This window comes from Plecotus auritus (genome assembly GCF_963455305.1).
Source record: "Plecotus auritus genome assembly, chromosome: 9".
Classification (NCBI taxonomy): Eukaryota; Metazoa; Chordata; class Mammalia; order Chiroptera; family Vespertilionidae; genus Plecotus; species Plecotus auritus.
Window position 1 is genome coordinate 140,959,369 of NC_137783.1, and position 26,922 is coordinate 140,986,290.

The 26,922-nt window shown below is 46.6% G+C and overlaps 1 protein-coding gene across 3 annotated transcripts in view; it reads right to left on the minus strand.

The window, feature by feature from the left end:
* Positions 1-12,884: 12,884 nt before the first annotated feature.
* TTC17 (tetratricopeptide repeat domain 17) overlaps positions 12,885-26,922 on the minus strand; it is a 97,402-nt gene continuing 83,364 nt past the window's right edge. For 2 of the 3 annotated variants that reach the window (XM_080687398.1, XM_080687397.1), the window contains 4 exons: positions 26,630-26,713; positions 19,480-19,599; positions 17,257-17,400; positions 14,626-15,740 (listed from right to left, as the gene is read on the minus strand). In XM_080687398.1, coding sequence (XP_080543524.1) covers positions 15,609-15,740; positions 17,257-17,400; positions 19,480-19,599; positions 26,630-26,713 — 480 coding nt within the window. In that variant the 3' untranslated portion in view covers positions 14,626-15,608. Of the gene's footprint in view, positions 15,741-17,256; positions 17,401-19,479; positions 19,600-26,629; positions 26,714-26,922 lie in introns of all 3 variants that reach the window. The other variant, XM_080687396.1, reaches the window with a different exon arrangement.

Below are 26,922 nucleotides of genomic sequence, written 5' to 3' on the forward strand. Positions count from 1 at the left end.
GGGGATAAAACTCTACTGGGCTCACTGGGAAGTGGCTTGGCTCACTCTGTTTATTTCCTAACTCCTGTTCATTCCCACTCAACCCATGACCAGAAATAAGCATGATCTCAGAACCAGTAATAAGCCCTGAAAAGTTTAGTTTTTCTTTTCTCCCATCCATCCATCCATCCATCCACCCACCCATCATCCATCCATCCATCCATCCACCCATCATCCATCATTCATCCATCCATGAACACTCACTCTACTAAATGACCACAGTTTCCTTAGGGAATGTCCCATTGTATAGTGTACACCTTTTTTTCTATGCACCTGCCTTAGGTCTGGGAATTTAGTGAAAACCTGTGATACTCTGATGTCCTGGTACTTCATTTATCAGAACTCTAAGCTCTAGGTTTTTTTTGTTTGTTTGTTTGTTTTTTAAAGAAATTCTACAGATCAGGTGGGACCTTAATGCAATACTCCATATATTTAAGTCCTTAGTATTCATGATCAATTAGCCATCACCAAAGACCCCTGTGTAGTAGTCTATTCTGACTATTACTCTGGCCCTGCTGCCATCTATGTCCACTTTGCTTATGGGCAATGAGTAAATACATAGCCAATATTAGGATCTCATTATCCCCATTGACAACCAGGAACACATTTCAATGGCAGTAACTCCCATCGTCATCCCCAGCACATAGAGGACTGTAACTATGGCACTTATGAAGAGTTCTGATGCTCTCTCCTCATCAACGTATTTCTCTATATCTGGATGGTAGGAGAGTCCTTTGGTCCCTCTCAGGGGATATAGCTAAAGCGTGGGAAAGCCAGCCACATGTGATAAATCCACTTCAATGTACCTAGCTCCCTAAGTCTTCTTTAGATTTCTCCTGGGAATTTTGGGGGGCATCTCAGTTTCATTTGACTCTCCCCAAGCCCAGGCTTCAGTTGTTACCGACTGAAGTAACAATAGAACTTTTAGCAGATTCTTGAGCTGGTACACCAACGTCAGAATCTCTGGTAGGAACAGCCATGCTGAAAATTCCAGCCAGATTGAAAACTATATTCTTTTCTTGCTTTCTGGCACAATTAAAGCCTATTCCTGTGAATATGCCCCAGGTTTTCATTGCTATATACATTTTGAAATTTTGACATATAAGCATTTTAGGCCAACTTTGTAATTGGCATGCTGGGGATATCTCGATTGTCTTTGGCCATGAATCTGGGGAATGTGTGAGGCTTCTGAGGTGGGGAATAGCCACAGAGTACTCAAGCAAGGCAGGGCCAACCTCCTTTGGCAGCGTAGGAGTGGCTGTTTCTATTGGTGAGAGAAGCCTGGTGGAGTTATGAGGGTCTTCAGATTTAACTGGGTTCTCCTAAATATCACCATTCTAGTTTGGGGGACTCTGGTATTTCCTCATTATTGCCCTAACTTAAGAAATCTGGTAAGGCTGTGAATTGAATCTATTTTGTCAATTAGCAATCTAGAGGGGAAGAATCTATACTTGATTTTGGCCACATCAACTCACTAGCTCTAGGAGAGACGCTAGTATTTTAGGGCAATCATAAAATGCTCTCTTAGGACAGTTATGGAAGTCCTTGATTCTCTGGCTGTAGCTTGAGCCATAAATTTAAAGCCTGAACTTGTTATGCTATTTCTTTAAACTCTCCTGGATGTTTAAAAGCAGCCAGCCTACCTCATAGTCCTTATACTTTTTACTAGTGACCCAGTGCACGGATTCATGCACATTGAAAGGAAATTAATTAGAAGGTGGCCAGGAGGGTGGGACTGGGCGAGATGGGCTGGACACACCCTGGAGCCAACCTCCCACGGTCCCTCCCCAGCCAGCTGCACCTGTGGCTCAAAGGGTGTCTTCGGAGTGAGCGGGGGTCCCTCTGGCAGGAGGGGTCCCTCAGCCTGGCCTGCAGGGATCAGACCAGAAACTGGCTCTCTGACATCCCCCAGAGGTCCTGGAGTGTGAGAGGGCACTTTGCAAAGCTGCTGTCATACAGGGTGTGGAACCCAAATGCAAGTGTGCAGTAAACCAGATTCAGGGCTGACAGTACCCCAGCAACAACATAACCCACGGCCGAAGGTGGAATTGTGCAGCCCCACGAGTAATTGGGCTCCCTCCTCTCTGGCTTCGGGGTGCATCACCCAAGAACCGCCGCTGCCAAGTCACTGCAGCTCCGCAGATCCTGTGTTGAGCGTCTGCCCTCTGGTGGTCATAGCTACCGGTTGGACAGACACTTAGCATATTAGCCTTCTATATATATAGATGACTAGCAAACTGTGTTAGGGCATTTGCCATTCATTGTGCCAAAGCCATATCTAAACAAACTTTTATTCCCTGTGACCTTACCTTCTTTCCCCCTCCCTCCCTCTCTCTTTCCTTTATCAAGATGATAATTCACACACCCTACAACCCACCCATTTAAGTTGTACACTTCAATGATTTTTAGTATATTCACATAGTTGTGCAACCATCACTACGATGAATTATAGAAGATTTGTTTTAAAAAAACCATTACTTTAGTTATCATCCCCAAATCCCCATCATCACCTCTGGCCCTAGAAAACCACTAATCTGCTTTCTGTCTCTATATATTTGCCCATTCTGGACATTTCATATAAATGGAATCAGAATGCATGGTAAGAAAATTGCTTTCTTAAATTGTTTTTTATTTTAACTGGAATAATTCTTCAATGCAAAGGAATGAAGCACTAACTGTAGCCGCTCAGGCACTGGCAGCAGATGTATGTGTGTGTGTGTGTATGTGTGTGTGTGCATGAGTGTGTGTGTGTATGTGTGTGTGTGTTGGGGAGGAAGAAGGACTTGGAGATTCAGACCCTACTTCCTCTGTGCATAATGCTAGTCCATTTGTTTGTGTGTTTTTTTTCTATTATAAGTGCTTAGAAAGGAAAATGTCAAAAACCAATCCAGGAGACTCCAGGAGAAGGCCAGTGAGTCACTGCAGTGGCTGAGGCCCTGCTGAGCATTGCATGGAAGAAGGGAGGGATCTCTGCCTTGGGGCTCCCCTCTCGAGGGGGAGACCAGCTGACTGTGTGGAGGCACTGGAGGGAATAGACCAAACATTGCTGGTCTGGAGGCAGCAAGTGGAGTGGAGAGAGGGAAGGTCATGATGGACCCCACAGCACTGCCCCAGAGGACTGGGAGGGTCACCCAGAAGCCCCCACCTCTCCTTCCACCCACACAGTCCTTCATGGGGACAGAGTAACCGGCACAGGATGGGGCAGGGTCATCAGTCATTTGTCAAACTGGGGGCATAGACTGTTTGAACAGCTTATATGATGTTTAGTGGTTCACCTGAACCTCATTTAGGGGCATGCCAACCCCCAAATAGCATTAAACCACCCCCTAAGAACAGTCCCTCCCCCTTTTAATTCTCTTTTAAGCCTTTCAAGTCCACAAGAAGGAAACACTTGGTGCCCATGTTTTTAACACCTCACTGAACATCCTTTTTAAATAAGGGAGTGGGTCTTAGAATCAGGGCCCACTCCATCCACATTATCTCCACAGGATTTAATAACATTGTTTGATTACAATGAATTGATTTTATCCATGATGTTGACCTTCTATGTCTGGTAGTGATGTAAAGTTTCCATCTTATGTAAATCTTTTAAGAGCTTAATAAGTGAGTCAGTTTAAAGACATCACAGCAAGTGGTATACAGATATGGCAAAGCTGGTGACAGTGAGACATGAAATGGCCAAAGCAGGTACAAACTGAATTAGGATCTGTTTCGGCTCAGAGAGTCTGTGACTCAGGGGTTGAGAAGATGAGAAATGCCACTGAGGTCAGCCCTGGACTTGCCCATCCTGGCTCTCACCACCCTGCACTGTGATGGGCAGTTTCCTTGCCTGCCTCTCTCACCAGATGTGGAACCAGATATCTGTCTTGTTTTCATCATGTCCCCAGCACCCAGCATGGTGCCTGGCACACAGAAGTCCTCAGTACTTATTTACTGAATGAACGCACAAATGAGTGAATGAAGTGAGTGAATGGCTGTCTTCTAGGTTATTGGCCTTAATACCGAGAAGTTACTCTGATTATGTTCATCCATCCATCCATCCATCCATCCATCGCATACTTATTAAGAACTACTATGTTCAAGACATCCAGGCCTTAAATTCCTCCTCAATGGCTTTATTTTTAGTCCATAAACAATCTACATAGTGTGCACAGAGTAGTCAAGATGCTGTCAGTGGTGGGGAGAACAACCGCTTCTTGATGTTGGTGCCGAGCAGACCTGAGATCGAATCCTGCCTCGGACAGTATTTTGCGCACCTTGTGCCATTTATCTGTTCGAGTAACAGTTTCTCCTATAAAGTGGTTTCACTAACATGCAACTTGCGGGAAGGCCCTGAGTCCGCCTCAGTGGATGTTGCTGAGTGAACCAGACGGAGGTAGTGAATGAGTGAATGGAGGCGGGACTATGGCCTCACTCAGGCTGGGTGGCGGGACCCAGCCGGCTGCTGAAAATTCAGGACGAGGAAGAGAAAGCCTAAGCCCCAAGCTTTGCTCAACCAAGCGAAAACGGAGCACACTGTAAAAAAGCAGGGAGCTCCGACATGCTCTCCCACAGAGGACCTTGTGGCTTGTGGCTGTGCCACCAGCAGGGCTCCTGGATAGGGGACCCAGGCTAGGCCATCCTATCACTATGCGGAATGTCTGATGGCCCCAGCCCCCCTGTACCCTCCCTCCCCACAGGATGTTGGCATGGTGACCAGTCAGCCCGTCTCCCCCTCCTCTGCACTCTGACCTGACAAAGAGGCCCTTCCGAGCAGAATGGGGCCCTGTGGGCTCCACTGCCTCCAGAACTGTGGGGAGAGCGGGTTCAGGGACTGAGGGGGCCCGGCAGCTAAACACCCGCTGGGGAACAATGGAGCCGTTGCCCTGGCAACCAGGGGAGCCTCTCCCTGGGCCTCAAGGCTGAGTCTGGGAAGAGGTGTCCTGAGAAAGGGAGGCCGGGAAAGAAAAGGGGTGGAGTGAGGGGCCTTGTTCTCAGAGCTGTTTGCCCCTTAAGGAGGGTGGCAGGGCCCCCTTTCCAGAGCAGAGGGTCAGTCTCCATGGACCATTCTGCAGAGCCGCTCAGGGGACCCAGTGCAGAGTTTCCCCCACACAGAGCGAGGCCCTGCGGAGCGGCTTCTGCAGTCTCTGCCAGGACCTTCTCTAGGGCGCAGCCTCCCTCCTGCTCCGGGCCTCCTGAGGCTGGGATAGGGCAGGGGCTGTGAAATCGGGCCCTGGGGGCCCCCGAGGGCAGCGGAGGCTCCACCTGGGACGGTGCAGATGCTGGGAGTGGGGGCTGGGGTGCTGGTGGGGCCGCATTCTCCAAGCCTGAGAGGCCCTGGGGTTTTGTAACACTGCCAGCTTCTGGAGAGAGACAGTCCCGGCTTCAGGTCTGGCCCCGTCACCCTGCGGGATGACTTGGTCTCTCTTGGATCAGTTTCTCCAGCATCAAAGCATGAAGGGCCCGGCCTTAGCCTGCTCCGAGTGAAGGCAGGATGGCGCTGCGAGCACCTTGCCCCACAGCATCGCTCACTGTGGGCTGGCGGCCCTTCCCTTCCCGCCCCAGCCACGTATTTCTCCTTCCGTGTGCCTGTGACCCGGACCTCTGGAGGCATCTCCCAGCGCTACACAAACTGCAGAGATGCCCCCGGACACCAACGCACCCCATTCTCCCCAAAAGCCTCCTGAGGAGCTTAGTCTGTGAGGTGCTGGGCAGGATGGACCCCTCTGGTGGTGACCAAGGGTATCTGAGGTGGCCTGGTTACAGGTGTCCTTGGCCTGTCTGAATTTTCTCTTGTTCCCCTTTGAACGGGGATTGCGTTTGCCTTAAATAAAGAACAGAAAAGGGGAATGAAGCACACCTTACAAAAGGCCTGAGAGCTCAGAGGCACTGGGAGGGGCCGGGCCGGCCTGGAGGATGATGTTCTGGGCCATTTGTCCATTGCACCCGCCTGGGTAGAAGCAGGTGGCTGGGGAGAGCCTGTCTCGGCTGGTGACCACTGAGCCAGGGTCCCAGAGTGGAGGCCTGGCCCTGCACCCCATGCTCCGTCCTCACTCTGCAGTCAGCACCCAACAGGACTGGGAGAACTACGTGGGTGTAGGATGTAGGCGGGAGTCACGACTCCAGCCAGACGTCTTGTCCTTTCAGAACAAATGGGTCCCTCTTGTGGCCGCAAAGCCTCATAGCCCTTGCTTACCCGCCCCCCCCCCCCCCCACACACACACCCCCCGCATTGGGGGCTGCTCAGAGCACTCCTGCAGGTGTCTGAAGGGAAGGGCACCAAGGAGAGCCGAGTCCAGGACTGAGGGGATCTGGTCTGCCTGGCCCTTGTGCACCCAAAGTCAAGTCAATCCTGGCCTGCTGCCCCTCCCCCAAGTCTGATGGAAGCAACCTGGCTCTTTCCTGCTTTCTCTGCAAGAACCTTGTGGAGGTTGAAATGCAGTCTTTCTGAGAACCGCAGCACACTCAGACTGAGCTGCCCAGCTGAGGTGGGGGGGCTGCAGGCAGCTCTCCTGCAAAGGTAATCTCGGAGTGAAGAAGATGGCACAAGTCCTTCACAGACCATTTTCGGAAATCCTGTTCCATCCCAGCTCTGGGCTGGGCTCATTGTGGAGTGCGAGGCAGAAACACAGAGACCAAGAAAACCCTCCTGTTGCTCTCCAGTGCCTCCAGTCTCATTAGTGTGTTCATTCCACACAGGAGTTCTGACCTGGGATCCTTGGATTGGTCCATAGGTCCCCTGAACATATATGCAAATTGTGGCCTCATGAGCATTTTTTTTGGACAGAGGGTCCAAAGCTTTCATCAGATTCCCAAAGGATCTGAAAGAATGACAACCATAGCCAAAATGAGTGAGCAGAATTTTCTTGCCCGATGCTGTATGGGCCTTTTAACGGTCGTCACTTTTGGGGGGATAACCATGTTCAGATGATGCTGTCTGCTTCCATTAGGGCCTCCTTTGGGCTGTCCCCGGGGATAACTTTATACTATGGAATAATCTCAGGCTCATTTGTTTGTGATCACACCTCATTTTTGTCCCCAGAGTGACCCAGCTTCATCACCCACTTTAGTCACCAGCTTTGAAGCCAAAGTTGTTGACTGTTAGCTGTTTCCAAAAATTCCATCCAACTTAACAAGGCAAAGATTTGTCACCCCCAGGAGTATTCAAAGGAACAGGATGGCATCACTGTAGGGATTCCTGAAACTTCCTTCAGAATTCAGAATGGGAAAGCAGTAGATAACATTTTTGAGGTGACTGCTCTACAGGCTCTGATCAATCAGTCAAAAGTCAGCCTCGTGGTTTTATGACTTGGAAGCCTGATAGATGAAGTAGCAATACCCAGATGAGATAAAGGGTCAGAGGAATGTGTGTGGGAAGTGAGGGAACAGGGAAGTGGTGGCCAGGAACATGCCTCCATCCATACAGCATCCAGAATATTGGCTGACGTCCACTCCGGGCCTTAGATAAATAAGACAAGAGCACCCAGAGTCAGGCACACAAAGAATCAGCTGTAAACCATGTGGGGAGTGGTATAACAGAGAGATAACAGGGGAAGTGACACCCCAAAAGTTCACCCAAATTGACACTAAGTTCACTCAAAAGTGACAAATCCTTCCAGAGAGAGCACAAAGCCAATATTTTATCATTCATTGTCTTCAGGAGTGTTTCTGTCTGGAGCTCGTAGCCCTCCCTCATCCTCTTTCGCACTCAGCTTACCCCCCCCCCCCCGGCTCCCCCTAGGCACCACTCCTAACCCTCCTTTCCCAGGCTGGGCAGGTGTCTCTCCTCAGGGCTTCTTACACCTTCTCTTGTCCATCCCAGTGCTGCTTACCTCACTGTCTCCTGATTACCTTTTTATCTGCCTGTCTCAAACAAACTCATGGGGAGGAACCGAGTTTGCTTTTTAAAAATAGTTTCTAATTGATTTTTTTAAAGAGCGATAGGAAGGGATAGAGAGATAGAAACATTGATGAGAGAGAAACATCGATCAGCTGCACACCCCCCTATCGGGGACTGAGCAAGTGCCCTGACTGGTTCATGACCTCTTGGTTCATGGGTCAACACTCAACCACTGAGCCACACCAACAGGGCCTGAGTTTGCGTTTTAAAACCCCCTTTCCTCTGTGCTGATTTCTGTGTCTGGCACAGGGTAAGCCCCTGGCTTGGCTTGAGTTGAGTTGCCTAGAAGAAGACTCTTAAGATTCTAGTGCAAGTCATTTATTTGGGAAGTGAGCTGAGGAAACAGGGGGTGGAGAAAGCCAGTGAAGGGTGTCCTATCAGGCCACTTGTCCCTGGGGGGTGGGTCACCACAATTAAATCCCCTGGGGGATTCTGGGAGTAAGGCTAGAGGAGACCTCATCGTGATCTTACTCCAGGGGGTAGCTATCCACCCAGGCAGCGCAGCAAAGGCCAATGTGCTCCCACAGCCACAACCACCTCCCTGGCAGAGTCCCAGCAGGCAAGGCCAGCAGTAGCAGTGGTGCTGAGGGAAAAGGCACCCATAATTCTAGGACCGTGCCCGCTGTTTGGTAAGTAGATGTGAAGGAAGGTGCACCCAGGCTAGAGGTGACAGGGGAGCAATGGGCATAAGTCTGACGATTCGCTATCCCCGGAGTCCCTGGTCCTCAAAGGCACTGAGGCGTGAAGGAGCAGGGTGTGGCCGCACCTGCAGCTGGCCCTCAAAACACCTCCAAGTACTCTTTTAGCCAAAGAACCAGGTGCTGTCCCATTTCACACCCACTTTCATCTGTAGCCCTAAACCCCAAGTCCCATCAAGCCTGGAGCAGAAATAATTAGTTCCTGAGAAGGAGGAGATGAGGAGAGGTCTGCTTCAAAGGGACCCATGCTTTGGGGCCTTCTGAGGGCGTTCTCTAGGGGTGAGCTCCATGTCAGACTCCCTCTGGGGTCTGGGTGGTGGCCCACTGGGGCTGCGGATGAAGGTCATTGGCCAGGGCAGCCCGCTCCCGTGGGCCCGAGGATGGAAATGTTGCATACCTGTGCCATCCTACAGTAGCCCCTGGGATGTGGCTGGTATAATCAAGGAGCTGAATTTCTAATTGGATTCCATTTTAATGAATTTAAATGTCAATGTCAATACGCAGACCTTTAGCAGCTACTGTGCTGGACAGCACATATCTGGGGGCTCCACCCACCTCCCCTACGCCTCTCCATCCTCTGCAGCCAGCCACTGGGAGCTCCTAAGCCAGGAGAGCCATAGGGTCCGCCCCTTCGTTGCCCAGTTTGGTCCTTCGATGCTCAGCCTTGTGTCCAGCTGCCACCTGCAGGATTTGGAGAGCAATGGGCAGAAGTTGGCTGATTCCCTATCCCCAGGCTCCCTGATCCTCTGGAGCCTCACCCAAGGCACCTGGCTGTAGAGAGACTGGCTGATGAGAATGACTCTGAACAGGTTCTCAAATTCTTGGAGAGACCACAGAAGAATCCCTGGCTCCTCCCTGCCATTGTTAGGAAGCCAGCATGTGGTAAGGGTCTGGCTGGGCCTTACTCTTAACCAGGGTCTAGGTTTTGTTTTCTAATAGGGAATTGGAAGATACTGGTAGAACAGAAGAAATCCACCAAAGTGAAAAACAGAAAGATACAAATTTCCCCAGGGATTTCTATTAAATGCTCTTATGGGCAGGCTCCTTACCTTAGGCTAGGAATCACTGTCTCAAGAGCAGTCAATCTTTTGAATCAGAGTCCAGAAATGGAACAAAACACTTAACCGAAAGGAAAAGGTAATTTATTTATTATTTTTAAAAAATATTTTTATTGCTTTCAGAGAGAAAAGGGAGAGGGAGAGAGATAGATAGAAACATCAATGATGAGAGAGAATCACTGGTTGGCTGCCTCCTGCATGCCCCCTACTGGGGATCAAGCCTGCAACCTGAGCACGTGCCCTTGACCGGAATCGAACCTGGGACCCTTTAGTCCACAGGCCGATGCTTTATCCACTGAGTCAAATCGGCTAGGGCAAAAGGTAATTTATTTATGGAACTAGGAGATGTGTGGCAGGATTGCAGACCTCTGCTAATAAGAAGAGCTAACATTACTTGGTTGTGTAGGGTATGCCTACCGCTGGTCAAAGAGCTTTAAGGGATCAGGAGGTGTGGGCGGCTCAGAGTCTGGGTTGAGGTGAAGAGAGAACAGCTTCTCCACGTGTCCTCTGGAGTTTTCCCTGACTGAGTCTTCTCTCTCCCTTCCTTCCCTCCCTTCCTTCCCTCCCTTCCTTCCTCCTTCCCTCCCTCCCTCCCTCCCTCCCTCCCTCCCTCCCTCCCTTCCTTCCTTCCTTCCTTCCTTCCTTCCTTCCTTCCTTCCTTTCATAAAAATACTTTTTTTTATTGATTTTAGAGAGGAAGGGAGAGGGAGAGAGAGATAGAAACATCATTGATCGGCTGCCTCCTGCACACCCCCTACTGGAAATTGGGCCCGCAACCCAGGCATGTGCCCTTAAATGGAATCGAACCCAGGACCCTTCAGTCCTCAGACTGACACTCTATCCACTGAGCCAAAGCAGCTAGGGTTTCTCTCTCCCTTTCAGTAACTACCTGCTTCCAGTCTCTTCTCCCTGGTGTTGCTATTCACCATTCGCTCAATAGTTCAGTAACCTATTCTTTTTATCAAGCAATTGTTTTGTTCCAGGCCCATATGTTGTTATAGCAGGAGATATAGACATTAGACATGGAGCTAAGCATCCGATCGGAGACAAGATATGTAGCTCATTTCCATTCAGTGTGACGAGTGTCACGAACTGGGTTAACACAGGTGCTGTAGGAGCATGGCGTCCTGTGACACTTGGACAATCCCTCACAAAACCAGTGGAATTAAAGAAGTGAATACAGGGGAAGAGTGGGAGGAGTTGGCGTTCAGACAGTGGGCACAACATGATCCCAGGCACAGAAATGGGGAAGTTTGATGTGTGGGGGGAACACTAATTTGTAGCTTAAAGTACAAGCTGGAGAGGGGCTCTCCATTTCCCTCAGGATAGAGCCCAAGCTCCCTAGCTCTGCTTATGATGTTGCTCATGATCTGGCCCCAGACTCATCTCTCACCTCTCCCCCCGCCCCACACTCCCCCGCTGTCCCCCATGTACAGATTTACCTGCGGTGGCAGCACAATGCCAGGCACAGAATAAGCATTCAATCCATGTTTTTTATTATTTTAATTTGTATTGTTTTCAATTACAGCTGACATTCAATATTATATCAGTTCAGGTGTACAGCATAGTGGTTAGACATTTGTATAACTAATGACGTGATGCCCCTGATAAATCTAGTACCCACCTGGCACCATATGTAGTTATTACGATATTGACTATGTTCCCTATGCTGTACTTTACATCTCTGTGATATTTTGTAACCGCCAATTTGTACTTCCTAATCTCTTCACCTTTTCTTTCTCTTTAAAAAATTTTTTGTATTGATTTCAGAGAAGGGAGAGGGAGAGAGAGATGGAAACATCAATGATGAGTGATGTTTCACTTTTCCACCCAGCCCCCTAGCCATCAGTTGCTCTCTGAATCTATGAATGTTTGTTTATTCATTCATTTTTTTTTTTAGATTCCACAAATAAGTGAAATCATATGGTATTTGTCTTAGTCTGTTTGACTTACTTCACTTAGCATAATATCCTCTAGGTCAGTGGTCGGCAAACCACGGCTCGCAAGCCACATGCGGCTCTTTGGCCCCTTGAGTGTTCTAATGCCACTTCTTCAAAATAGACTCGCCCAGGCCAAAAACTGACTTCTGCGCATGGGCCACGAAGTTTCAATCGCACTGTACGTGCACTCCCGCACGTGGTATTTTGTGGAAGAGCCACACTAAGGGGCCAAAGAGCTGCACGTGGCTTGCGAGCCACAGTTTGCCAACCACTGCTCTAGGTCCATTCATGTTGTCCCAAATAGTAAGGTTTCACTCTTTTTTATGGCTGAGTAATATTCCATTGTATAGGTGTACCACATATTTTATGTCCCGTCATCTACTGATGGACATTTAGGTTGCTTCTATATCTTGGGTATTATAAATAGTGCTTGCAGGGGTGCAAATATCTTTTCAAATTCGTGTTCTGTTCAATCTATGTTTGCTGAATGAAAAATGAGTGGCAAAAGCATGGAAAGGCAGGCAGGGCTGAGCCATGGAGGACTCTGCTTGGAGTGTCCAAACCAAGGCGTGTGCATCTAGAAAAGTCTACGCAATCCCAGGGGACTCGTATAGTAGGTCCATCAGAGAACTCTGTTTCTGAGTCTTTAACATTCAGGTTTCTGCTGGAATGGACTCTCTTTTAATTCTCTGCCTCTTCTCTTCAACTAGATGTGACTCTTTGAGGGCAGAAACCATATCCAGTGTCTCATTCACAGTGTCGGACATCAATAGGTGTGAATGGAATGTTTGTAGGTAGAGCTGGACTTGCCTGGTTGCATCTTCACGGAAAGGGAAAACATGGGACTAGATCTAGGGAAGGCACATCTGACCACTAGAAGTCTGACCGTGAGAATCACCACATAAAGCTGAAGTTGGAAGCCAGTCTTCCCAGCTGTCGGCTCAGCCACTGGCTGGGAGACAATGGCAGGCAGAGGAGTTGCTGGAGGCCCAGGAAAGGGAAATTATCTGCACAAAGCTGCCCCTCCCCACCTTCTCCTTAACCAGCGGTGCAAAGCCCTTGGGTAGTGAAGGATAGACTACCTTTCCTCTTAGCCAGATTGAGAGCAGGGAGCCTGAGGCAGAAATGTGTGTGTTTGCAAGTTCCATCCTAGAGAAGCAAGATATTTCATTTCTCTGAGATTGGTTTTCTAAATAATTGTAAGATGTGGGTGGAAAGCCCTCAGAACTCCAATAGCAGGAAGAAGAGGAACATATTAATTGCATTGTTTGTAAATCTTTCAGCATTTATTGAGTATAAATTTTTAATATAATATAGTGCAGTTAGTGCTAGGAGACACAGACATAGGACATATGAAACACATATAAGAGAGACAAGATCAATGCCCTGTAAAGCAAATAAGGAACATTTAAGGATGAAGTATAGTCACTAGAAATAAGTTATACAGGAAAGTATAGCAGAGCAGTGAAGGGAACTAATTTTGTGTACTAACTGAGGCAAATCTACAGCATATACTGTGTAATATGAACCAGTTACTTCACCTGTGAGCTTGGTCCTCTCATCTATAAAGTGGGAATAGTATTGTCTACCTCATTTTGTAGTTGTGAGGATTAAATAAGATACTGGATGTAGAGAGCATGGTGTTTGGGCATGCTGGCCCCAGAGTTATCTGACTCCATCACTTCCCAGCCATGGTCTTGAGCAAGTTCTGTAATCTCACTCTTAGTCTCCCCGTTCTTAAAATTGGAGTAACAACAGTACCTATACTTTTGGGTTGGCGTGAGGCTTACATGAGTTTTATCCCAAGAAAATGTTTAGAGTACTCTTGGAAAATAGCAGGAACTCGGTACATCAACAACAGGAAAACAAGCACTGAATTGTTTACACAAGAGAAATGAAAACCTGTAATGAATGTTGATTGCAGCTTTATTCATAATCTCCCAAAGGTGGAAACATCCCAGTGTCTTCCAACAGGTGAATAAATGATGGAACACTATTCAGCAATAAAGAGCAATGAACTGGTTCATGCAACACGGATGAATCTTAAGTGCCTCATGCTAAATGGACGAAGTCAGACTTAAGAGGCTACATACTATAGAATTCCATTCTGTGACAATATGGTAAAGGAAGAAACAGAGAACATATTGGTGGTTGCCAAGTGTTAAGGGTGTGTTTGACTACAAAGACTCACCGTGAGGGAGTCTTTTAGGGGATGATGTTGTGGTGGCTACGTGACTATGCATTTGTCAAAATTCACATAACTGCACACCAAAGACTGAATTGCATTGTATGTAAATTAAAAAAACAAAACAAACCCAAAACAACTGTTGAGCATTTCAGGAAACTGAGCACCAAATTGTGAATAAGTGGGGAAGAAAGGAATACACACACATTAATTTATAAATATCCTGCTAGTGATTAAAGTCTCACTTTGTTCTGCAACAAATGAGCTTACTCTCTGAATACATCTGACCAAACTGTGTGGAGTTAGTTGTACTCTAGTTGCATGAAGGACAGAGAGCTCACAGGCATGCCTGACTGCTCATCTCTTCTAGGCACTCACATGGTCTGTGCTCCAGTATCTGAGATGATTGGTGTCTAATGATGGAAAGTCTGCAGAAGTCCCGTCTCCCGTGGAGTCCTGTCCTAATGGGCTGCTCAATTTCATTCTGTGTAACTCTCACCAAGAGTCTCCATGAAGCTTACTTGACGTACTTGAGGACCAGCTCTCCCTGGAGGGGACGTGACTGGCTTACGTTACTCCTCCCTTTCCGGGAAGGTCCACATACACCCAACTCTGAACACCTGCTGATTGCGCATCCTTCCTGGTCAAAGGTTCATGCTCATACGTTCACGGACCATAAGCCTAGTGAGGATGTTTCTCCCCTCCCCGGGCTGCTGTGGAAAGGTAAAGGCGGCCTAGGACTCCAGCTCAGATGCAGTGACAGGCGGGCTTCCCAGCTGCCCCAGGTAGCCCGCTCCAAAGAAAAACCACACGGCAGACCTGTTTTGATCATAGACGACTTTTATTTTTGTTCTCAGTATGTGCCCTTGAAGATTCCCAAATGTCTGGAGTTTCTGATTCCCCTGGGACCAGAGGTGACAGCATTGTACGGAAACACTGGACCCTGGCTCATCTCTCCCCTGAGGAGCTAAGTTTGAAGGCCTCAGGGAGAGCGAGCTGCCACTTACACCTTATTCCAAGATGGGTTACACAGTGAACAGAGAATTAGTAAAACAGAGACCCAGTCTGTAGAGGGCTTCAAATATACATATTCTATATATATAGACCTGGGATATAGGATTTCAACTTATTGGTTCCCTTGTGATTTGTAATCAACGTACACATGATAAAGATGTTGTACACCACTGATTTCCCCTTCTCAGCCCCCCTCCCTCCCCAACATAAATAACATACAATGGTCAGGTGATTCTAAGGGTTTTCGCTGTTGTGAATAATCTGTTTTAAAAATCATTTCCCCCTGCCTCCCCTGCAGACTACCTCTGAGTTTGTCACATAGCAGCACGGAACGGAATGGGCGAGACTGGGCAGCAGGGAGATCTGGCGGAGAGCGAAGGGCGCTGCTTCTCACCCAGTGGTGCTGGGTGGGCTTCTGCAGCCGAGGCTATGAGGCTGGGACAGGAAGCGGAGAGCGTGGCGGTTCGTCCCCCGCCCAGAGGGGGAGGCTGGCTGGACCACTGCGAAGAGCCATGAAGGCCTCGAAGTTTTGGAGACAGAGCACAGCTCCAGAAACGCCTTGGCTCAGTATTTACACATCATCTTTCAGCTGCATTTTCCTTTCAGAAATCTGTTTCTGAGGTTGGCTGGGGGAAGGAGCTTAAAAATAAAAACAAACCATTCCCACATACATAAAAGTCCTGTTTTAAGTCTTACTCGGTTATTTTCACACATCATTAAAAGTAGAATAGACAATGATTGGTTTCTTTTCTTATTCTTTTTTTAGGAGCATGAGAGAGAGAAAGGAGGGGTGCCCTATGGGGAACGTCGTCCCTTTTTCAGCATTAAGTGACACTGGATGGTCTGGATTCGGTTCTTGGCCGGGACAAACTCAGGCTGCAGCTTCAGAGTGGATTCGTACCACACCAGCGCCTTTTCAAACTCCTCCTGCGAGGGGCAAAGGGACAAATGTGAGAGGTACTAGCGCCAGACTAAATATACACTGGGAACCCCTCAAAAAGCTCCTCGGTGCTAGCGACAATCTCCTGCATTTTCTCAATGGATCTAAAGTGCGGAGAAAACCCAAGTTTGAGGGGAAACAGCTGCCTCCACCCCCACCTGCAACATCACAAAGAGAACCACAGCGTCAGGAAGCAGAGGGAAGGGCTCACTTCACACAGGCCTGCTAAGGCGGGAGTAACTGGGGTGGTAGGAGTAAGAGCTAGCATCCTGAGCACCTGTGTGTGCCAGGCACCGTGCTAGGTGCTTTATCAAGTTCCTCCATTCAATCCCCATGGAAACCTCTAGAAACATGCCCGACAAATGCTCATTACACATCTGCCTGAATACTCTACTGCAGCGGGAGAGATGGAAGTAAAGTCAGATACGTATCTCAATTAGACTTTGAAACAGTTTTTATTCTCCCTAACATCTAAAAACATGGGCATGGTTTGGAAATGATCACTGCCACGGAAGGCGTTTATCTTTCACTTAGACTAATCCTCTCAAAAACCAGCCCACACCAGCTGGTTAAATGACTCCTTCTAGGCAAATAAGAGGAAGAATTCCTCTTCAGGGTAGAAAATGTCACACTTGCTGGAGATGAAAACAGATTCTTCAGTTTCCAGTAGCAGAGGGCAATCGCACATTGACCAACACCCACCTGGCCAAACTACACTTCCTGCCCTTGAGGTTGAGGATGACCCCTGAAGCAGCCTGCAGCTGCTCCTACTGTGACCCTTTCCTGGGCGCACCCTGGGAACAGCCCCATGTTGGGACACCGGGTTTTAGATGGAAGTGGACGACATGATTCTCATGTTAAATTCGGCTTTGTAGCTTCTGGGAACCGCCAGAACTTAAGTTCTCAAATCAGTCCTTGTTTCTGACCAGAATGAGCGCTCTGGATGGTGGGTTTGCTTTTTCCTCTGTCAGTGGTGTCCCATGAAACTAGAGGCATTTCATCACCTACTGAACATTTGGTGAGCACCTACTGTGTGCCAAACACTGTAAGTGCTGGGAACAGGGAGATGAAGAGCAGTGTTTTTCCTAAGGAGGGCCTAGTCTGGGGGAGACAAATACTTACACAAAAATTCGAAAGCACAGTGAAAATACAGCAAGAGAAATATGCACAGGGCACCATGGGTGCAGTGCTAAGTATGAGGCCCAACGACCATGTGGAGTGTGAGTGGTTTTCCGGAACAGGTGGTGTCTCCAGAAAACTTAGGTGAATCGGACTCTGCTGTCAGTGTTACTTGAGACTATTTAGATGACTTCCATTTACAATTTTTAAAAACTCACAGATCCCTTATCTATAAAATATACCTTTGGTGGAGCTACCAATTTTGGACAGAAACCTTACAGGAAACTGGAAGACACTGACATAGTCACATAAGATCTAAAAGCAAAGCTGAGCCCCTGAGAGACAGTGGCAGAGTAGGTGCGCCTGCCCACACGCCAGCCTCACCATCGCCACGTAGACGTTGCCCAGGGTGAAGTGGTTCACAGCAAAGTGTGGCGCGATCTCTACCGCCATGGTGGCCACGATGACGGCGTCGTTCCAGAGCTTGGCATTGTGCAGGATGTTGGCCAGGCTAATCAGGGGTACGTCCTGGGAGAGGAAGGAGAATGGAGAGAAGGGAAGAATATTGAGCTTTCGTTCTTGGTTTTTGTGATCATAAATAATGCAGTTGGCTTTCCTGGTAACTCAATGAGCTAGTCTGCTGTTGGCTACCGGTCTGTGACAGGTAAGGAGCTGGCACCAGACTACAAACCAATGCATTACTTCTCTCACTGAGAAAGTCTTGCCTCAAAAAACAAACAAAACAGCCCTGACTGAGTAGCTCAGTTGGTTAGAGCCTTGTCCAGATACACCAAGGTTGCAGGTTTGATCCCCAGTCATGGCACATACAAGAAGCAACCAATGAATGCACAAATGGGTGGAACAACAAATCGATGTTTCTCTCTCTCTCTCTCTACCTTCCCTTCTAAAATCAACAAAACATACACACACACAAACAAGCAAAACAAAGCTGAGGAAACAGTCTGCTGAGTGGAGCTGTTGGTTTACATTCTGGTGCAAGCTCCTCGCCTCACTTCAAACCAGTATTAAATAGTTAATGGGCTGACACCTGTCACAGGCCACACCGTGAGTCACGCTGTCATGGAGCAAAAGTATTTCCTGCAAAGACCACCACACCATCTGAAGCAGGGGCTGGCAAATTTTGGCCCATGGGCCATATCCAGCTGGCTGCCAGTTTTAGTACATTTTATTGGAACACAAACATCCCATCCCTTTACTTACTTCTGTGGCTGGTTTTTTTTTTTAATATATTTTATTGATATTTTACAGAGAGAGGAAGGGAGAGGGATAGAGAGCTAGAAACATCGATCAGCTGCCTCCTGCACACCTCCCACTGGGGATGTGCCCGCAACCAAGGTACATGCCCTTGACCGGAATCGAACCTGGCACCCTTCAGTCCGAAGGCCGACGCTCTATCCACTGAGCCAAACCGGTTTCGGCTTCTGTGGCTGTTTTATGTTATTGTGACAGAACTGAGCGGTTGCAGCAGAGGCTGTCTGGCTTGCCACACTAACATTTCTTACTATCTGGCCCTTTGCAATAAAAGTTCTCTGACCCCCGATCTAGAGTCTTGGCCTTTCCCTATTGCCTGGCAGTAAAGAGCACAGAGTGATGGGTTGAACAATGGCAACATTATTATCATCACAAATATTTATTCCCTTTAAATGTGTTACCTGAGCAACTATCTATATCACATTGTACTGGGTTCTATAGGAGAGTCAGAAGAAATGGGGTGTGGGGGTGGAGGAAGGAGCCATTTTAGACCTAACTGGACACCCATAAGAGTGTGTAACAATAAATGAGGTCACAGAGGTTTAATAACGTGCCTAGATCACAAAGCCAGTAAGAGGCAGAGCTGCATTTAGAACTCAGCAATGTCTAGGGGGAGAGCCTGGGGCCCTCCCCTTTCCCTGTGCTGCCCTGTGAACAAAGACATCAGCGTGTCTTTAGGGAGAATGAGATCTGGAGGTTAATGCAGACCTCAGCACATGTGGGTTCAATGCGCTGTTAAAAAACTATACATTCTCAGTCATCATAGCAATAATGGGCTTTTTGAAAAGACTGAGGTTATAGGGGGTTAGCTGGTGCGAGTGTGTGTGTGTGTGTGTGTGTGTGTGTGTGTGTGTGTGTGTGGTGAAGCTGAACGAAGAACAGGAACTGGCTGACGTGCATGAAGAAATGGAAATTTTCTTGTTTCGGCATCTGGAAGCAAGCTTACTTCAGGAGTGTAAGTAAAACAAGTACAGCAGGCCTCCAGGCCCAGCGGGTAGCTAGTTCCAGGACGACCTCTAAGGTGGAGGCCCGCCCAGGCCAGTGGACCTGCTGTACGCTGGGTGGCTCTGATACGGTGGAAGGGGTATTCAATGATGCCATCTCTGACAGTGATCTTGAAGTGCTTCCCCCATACCCCAACTTGCTGAGATAGAGAAGGAATGAGGATGGGCATTACTCATAGGCCTGAGGCATGGCATAAGGGCAGTCACAGGCTCTTCTGCCCTATCCTAGCCTTCTGCCATCTTACTGGCTGAGCCAGCTGAAACCTAAGAATACACCACTGGGCAATGGAAAGGACCCAGGGACAGAGTCAGACCTGGGAGGCCCACGCACCTTCATCTGGTGTGGAGCGTAGTGGAGGGCCTGGCGCAGGCAGTCGATCGCCTTCTTCCCTTGGCCTTTCACTCTCCAGTAGAGGGCTGCCATGCTGGAAAGGACCCAGGACGTCTGGTTCTACGAAGGAATGGACAGTAAAGCCAATGTCTCTTAAATAACGTGTTCATTTGCCACCAAGATTAAGAACAGTAACACGGGTTCATAACCACTTAACTGAGTGTTTACTAGGTGCTGGCACTCTGCTACGCACCTTATCTCCATCCTCTCATTAATCCTAGGAACAATCTTATGAGCTTGATTCTATTATTTCAGCCTTTTTATAGATGAGAAATGATGACTCATAGAGAGGTCGAGTATCTTTTCCAAATCTACTCAACTACTGAACAGCAGAGCTGTATTTCAGGTCCATGTTCTTCATCTACAATGACTTAACTTTTGGAACAGGTAACTCATTCACATGTTTCAAAAGCTGGAAATTATACAAAGTTATATACGGTCAAAAGCCTTCCTCCCATCCTTGTCTCCACAGTATATCAGTAAACACTATTTTTAGTTTCTTATGTAACCTTCTAGAATTTTCTGTTATACCTGCAGCTATGAATACAGACTTATACCCCACGGTTTTTTAATATAACTTATTCCTTATATACCTGCACTTAGCTTTTTTCACTAAACAAAAACAACTTGGAGATCTTTTTCCATCAGAGTACAGAAAGCCTCCTCCTTCTTTTGTTATCAACTGCATAGTATTTCATTGTATGGAGGCACCATTATTTATTAAACTAGATCCTTATTAGTGAATATTCCTCTCTCCCATTGTTACTGTTACAAATAATGCTGCACAGACAACCTGTCTAGGGGTAATTCTGCATTTGTGCAGGTGCACTTGTAGGATACGTTTCCAGGTGTGGCACGCTTTGTCAAGGGGATACACACTTGTCATTTTGATAGAAATCACCACAGTGTCTGTCCTCCACAGGATCGTACAAATTAGTCTCCCACCAGAAATATGTGGGTGTCCTGCTTCCTTACAGCCTCACCGCCAAGTGTGTTATTAAACTCTTGGACCTTTGATGGGTGAAAAATGTGGTTTAAATCTGTATTTCTTATGAGTGGAGCTGATCATTTCATGTTTGACATTCTTTTATATTTTTCTGTATCTATTCTTATATTTTGTTAATTTTTCTGTGCGGTTTTCATCCTACCTATTTGAAAAAGCTCTTCATATATTCGGAAGATTAGTCCACTGCTGGTGACATGAATTACAGATGCACTCCCTCAGTTTTCGAAGCCCACCTGAACTTGTGGTGCTTATGTGACGTCGGTTTTCATTTATACACAGTTCAATGTATTTATCTCTGATGACATCTGGATTTTCAGTGGTAGTTAGGAAGGTCTTGCTTATTTCAAGGTTATCAATACAGTTTTACAGAACTTTTATAGTTTTATTTTTCATAAAATTTTGATTCATTTGAAATTTAACTTGGCATAAATAATATGGCTCCAGTTTACTTTTTCCAGAAGGCTACTAAGTTGTCCTAATAATATTTAATGGATAATTCATCTCTTCCCCCACTAAGATTCTGCTTTTACCAAAGAAAAAATTCTAGTACTTAATTTAGGTCTAATTTTGGATTTTCCTATCTATTTCATTTGCCCTTTTTGATGGATGGTCTCTAACTCCCAGCAATTACAGATGAGGCAATCAGAAAGCTTACCATGCTTCCTAGCTTATTTCGTTCTCCCAGTCTAATTTTTTGGTAATTTTATCGTTGTTCATTGTCAGGGCACATAGCCTTTCTATTTTCTCCTGTCACCCTATTGCCTACCTGTGTTTCTGTACTGTACTGCAATTCAATATATTAACTGATCACTGGCATAAACTTTTGTGTGGTTTCCCCAATCATCTCTGGTTGGCGGAAGTTCATCTTCTAGTAGTTTCCTCCAGAAAAATGCACAGGAATAATATTCTCTTGAGATTGTTATGGACTGATATGTGTTCCTCCAAAATTCATATTTGAGGTCTCAACCTGTAGTGCTAATACCTCAGAATGTAACTTGTATTTGGAGATAAGAACCTTAAAGATGTGATTATAGTAAAAGAGGTCATTTGTACGGGGCCCTCCTCCAGTCTGACTGGATCTGTATGAAGGAGTTACAGAAGAGGAAGAGACACCCCAGGGTCAGTGTAAAAAGGCATGAGCATGTGAAAAGACAGCAAGAGGACTGCCATTTGCAAGCCAAGGAGAGAGGACTCAGAGGAAACCAACCCTCCTGGCACCTGGATCTTGGTCTTGTAGCCTCCAGAACTGTGAGACAATAAGTTGTTGTTTAAGCCACCCAGTCAGTGGCATTTTATTATGGCAGCCCTAGAACACTAGCACAATCATACATGTTCAAAACTTTCTGTCTGCAGCCTTCACACTTGAGGGCCAGGTGGCTGGATATAAAATCGTGGCTCATTCTTTCTTTCCTTGAATATTATGTTGGCATTGGTCCATTGCCTCTTGGTGTGGATGGCTGATGCAGAGAAATCTGAAGCCAGCCTAATTTATCCCTCCTTCTTAGTGACTTCATACCTTGACTGGCTTCCCTAAAGGATTTTTTTTTTTTTAAAGAAATACAATTAGCTCGGCAGGCATGGCTCAGTGGTTGAGCATTGACCTGTGAACCAGGAAGTCATGGTTCAATTCCTGGTCAGGGCACATGTTCAAGTTGCAGGCTCAATCCCCTGTAGGGGACGTGCAGGAGTCAGTCAATCAACGATTCTCTCTCATCATTGATGTTTCTATCTCTCCCTCCCTCTCACTTCCTCTCTGAAATCAATAAAAGTATATTTTAAAAATATATTAAAAATATAATTATCTTTCTTCAATGCTAATACTTGACACATACAAAATAACATTTACATCCTATCTAATAAAAGAGTAATATGCAAATTGACCATCACTCTAACACACAAGATGGCTGCCCCCATGTGGTCAAAGATGGCTGCCCCCATGTGGACACAAGATGGCCAGCAGGGGAGAGCAGTTGGGAGGGACCAGGCCTGCAAGGGAGGGCAGTTGTGGGCGATCAGGCCAGCAAGGGAGGGCAGTTGGGGGCGATCAAGCCTGCAGGGGAGGGCAGTTAGGGGTAACCAGGCCAGCAGAGGAGGGAAGTTGGGGGCAACCAGGCCTGCAGGGGAGAGCAGTTGGGGGGGACCAGGCCTGCAGGGGAGGGCAGTTAGGGGTAACCAGGCCTGCAGGGGAGGGCAGTTAGGGGTGACCAGGCCTGCAGGGGAGGGCAGTTAGGGGCCAACAGGCTGGTAGGGGAGCAGTTAGGCATCAATCAGGTTGGCAGGGGAGTGATTAGAGGGTGATCAGGCTGGCAGGCAGAAGCGGTTAGGGGCAATCAGGAAAGCAGGCAGGCAAGCAGTTGGGAGCCAGCAGTCCTGGATTGTGAGAGGGATGTCCGACTGCCCGTTTAGTCCCGATCCTACCGGGATCGGGCCTAAATGGGCAGTCGGACATCCCTCAAGGTGTCCCAGACTGGAGAGGGTGCAGACTGGGCTGAGGGACACACCCCTCTGTGCACGAATTTTGTGCACTGGGCCTCTAGTAATTATATATAATAAATATGTAACTGTATAAAATGTGCACTTATGCTGTAAAGCACAAAATAACGAATATCCCAGAAACTGCCACCCTATCAAAGAACAAACTTGCGCCTACCGACATATTCTTACACTATTCCAGCCTCTGGCCTCTTTTCCAGAAGCACACACTATCCTAAATGTTGCTCTATATCAAGCATGTCAAGCTCAAAGGCTAACATGGGCCAAATAAACAAGCTTTAAGTTTTTGTGGTCCAAAAAAACAAAAGCTTCAATTTTCATAGAAACGTAGGTTTATTTCAATAGACATGCTGAATACAAAGGGCTGAAATAAATGAGTAATCGTTAACATAAAATAGAACATTTCAATAAAAATTAATATTTTTTCTTGACCATTAACTTACCAGACACTGAATAACTGCACAAATTAATAAGCGTAATGCAAATAAACCTATTTTTCTTGTTCTCCGAAAGCGAAATATTTCCTGCTGCGCACACCAAACAAGTCAGTACAAGACTAATGACGTGGTAATCGGCTGCTAAAATATTCGCTGCTAATATTAGTGGAGAGTAATGGTGCGCCTGCGCGTAAGGCGCGTAAGGAAAATTAATGCAACATGATTATAATAATCAGTCATTAGTTCTATAGTTCGTTCTTAATAATTATGTATAACAGGATATTATAAAAATTAAGTTATGAAATTTTTATTAAAACGTTTCTTACATACCGTTATATTGGCTGGGCCACAAAAATATTCATTGTGGGCCGCATGTGGCCCACGGGCCGCGAGTTTGCCATGCTTGCTCTATATCATCACTAACATTTCCCATTACCACTCTTTTATTGTAGCCCTCTAATTCTAGTCATGCTTCTTGCTTCAAGGTTTATTTTTTTCTAACAAGAGTGTAGCTATACCAGCTTTCTTTTTTTTGTACTTTCAACACTCTGTACCCTAACATCTAAAGTGTTTCTCTTATAAGCAGCATATAGTTGGATTTTAAAAAAAAATCTATTCCATACTAAATGCTTAAATTATATAATCTTTTTGTATTTAACTACCGGTATACTTGGCTCTGTATTTGTGTTCTATTTTCAAGCCTTTCTTCAGATTAATTAAACGTTTTACATTATTCCATTATCCTTCAATTAAATTACATTTTAAAACCATTTTTAGTAGTTAGACTTCTTACTTATTACAGTCCAATGCAAAGGATTACTTTTACTACTTGGCTGATACTAATTAAACCTTAGGACTTTAAACTCCATTCACTTCCCTCCCATCATGTTACTGTTACCGTGAATTTTAGTATGTATAAAACTGAAGCTCCTCAGGGTACTGCAGGCCTTATTTTGTGTAGTTATGTCATTTATATTTTCCTTTCCAATGCTCTTTATTCCCCCTTGCATGTTCGAAGAACTCCCTTTAATTCTTATTTCAGTGCAGGCCTACTGGTGTTGAAATCTCTGAATTCCTATTTGTTTGAACACATCTTTATTGCGCCTTCATACTTGGAGGATGTTTGTGCTGGTATAGAATTCTAGGCTTGTTTTCTTCTCCCACCTTTACGATGTCGACTGGCTTCGGGTTGCCATCCCTTCTGGTGCGAAGCTGTCAGCCTCGTGGCTCCTTTGAGGGGGACTGTGATGGAGTAAAGATGGGCCCCACATGCTCTGTCACTATGAGCAGGCGGAGGACATTTCCCTGCCTTGGATTTGAGAGGCCCTGGCACTTGCTTGGGCAGGGTGGTGCTGCTCCGGGCCCTGCACAGGCTAGGAGGCTGGATGCGCCTGCTTTCGTCCTCGTAGAGCCCTGAGGCCCTGCGTCAACAGGTGCAGCCAGGGTGCTGGAGAGACTACGGGGAGGGAGCACATTCCCAGCTGTGCCTTGGCTATTCCGGCCACTCTGGCTGAGGAACCAGACATATGGGTAAAGCCTGCTTTGGTGGCAGCCCCTCAGGAGGCTCCACATATCTGCAGTTGCATGAATGATGCCAAGTGAGTCCAGAAGAAATGCCCAGCTGAGCTCAACTCGGACTGCAGAATATTGAGCAAATAATAGTTTTGCTTTAAGCCAGTAAATTTTGGGTGGTTTTTTAGGCAGAAGCAGCTAAGTGAACTAGTATTGGGGATCAAGAACGGAGTGTGGCCATGACAAAGTTAAAAGGTGTGGCATCAGTCTGGGGAATGGCTGTAGACATCTGCTGAAGGAACGGCAGTGAGACCCTTGAAGGAGCTGGACGAGCATGGGAAACTGGCTGCTGGAGGCTGGAAGGAGGCGCTGCTGTCTATTGGCAAATCACAGCCAGGCTGCATCTCTCAGTACAGAAGAAGTACCTAACGCAGTGTGGGCCTGGCGGGGAGGACTTGCAGGAAGAGTGCTGAAGGTGACGAACGGATTTTTAAAAACCACGTGTAATATGCAAGTAACGGAGAGCAGAGCTGAGCGAGGAACTGTGTAGTTTTCAAGCAGAATTTTGAGAAAATGCTTTCAAGCTGGGACTTGCAGGGTTAGAAATGAAACTTTATCAACTGCCAGAAACAGTCCCTACTCTGAAAGTAGGGGAAATGGTGACATATGTCCAGATGGATTTCAGAATGACATGGAATAGTGATTGCTACATGCTTTCAGCTTCCTCTCTTTTAAAGTGGTGTGATTATGCTATTCCTATTGTACAGCCAAGTCAGGCTGGAAGTTGATCCTCTTAATCACTATATTCTTCAATTTATATAGTAATAAAATAGAGATATGGAACCATAAAGTAATTAATTTTAATGTGAAAAACTGTGTTCTCTACATCAGCGATTTTCAACCTTTTTCATCTCATAGTACACACAAACTAATTACTAAAATTCTGCAGCATACCAAAAATATATTTTTTGCTGATCTGACCAAAAATAGGTATATTTTTGATTCATTTACAGCAGATGGCTATTGTTGTGTTGGCTGTTCTTTTTTTCTTTTCTTTCACAATCTAAGGGAAAAGTGGTTAGTGCCCTGACTAAACAGTCAGCTGTTGCATGTTTCATAAATTCTAGCAGCACAGCAGTTGACAATCGCTGCTCTACACGAATCTCACACAGAGGCGGCGGAGGAGCAGTCTGGGAGACTCATTCTATTTTCTGTAGGCTGTATGAAAATGCAGTTTTCCAAATATTTTATTTCACAATTTCAAGAGTAAATACCTGTTAAGGTATTTAAAGGTGTGTTTCCCATCCACAACCTAATATTCTTCACCTAGAACACCTGGCTTGTTTCATGCCGAGATCGCGCAGTTCCCAGGACCACCACCTCTCACCCCCATGCTGGAGAAAACCAACGAGGTAGTTTTCATCACAGAAAGTAAGTAAAGCAGCAGAAAAATACTAACCAAGTGATGAGAAAAGTAATGGAAAAGTGACTGAAACATTCTGTGTGGGGGCTATTTCACGTCATCCCTTTAGTTACCAAGTGCCAAGTAACTAACAGAAGAGGTTATCAGCACTGAGTGACAAATAATCTGGAAACGTTAGAGGGCGGCAACAGTTCCCAGCTTCTCTACAGGGTGACTTACCTTTTCCAAAACTTTGGCAATTCGGGTGCCAATTTGCTCAAGGGACTGCTGAGGATACTGGTCTTTGCCGAGATTTTGTAATACCTGGCATAGGGAGGAAGATGGTTGATTAGAGGAGTGAAAGCGAGGCAGGGTCTAGACAACAGTGCTGCCGCTGAGCTGGGCACTATCCCACAAACGCAAGCTCTTTCCCTAGGGCACAATCTGTGGTCCTGTTGGTAAGGCATTTTATGGATGATGCGTTTAAGGCCATTATATCATCCCTTCAGACCTCTCCGAGTTAACAAAAATTA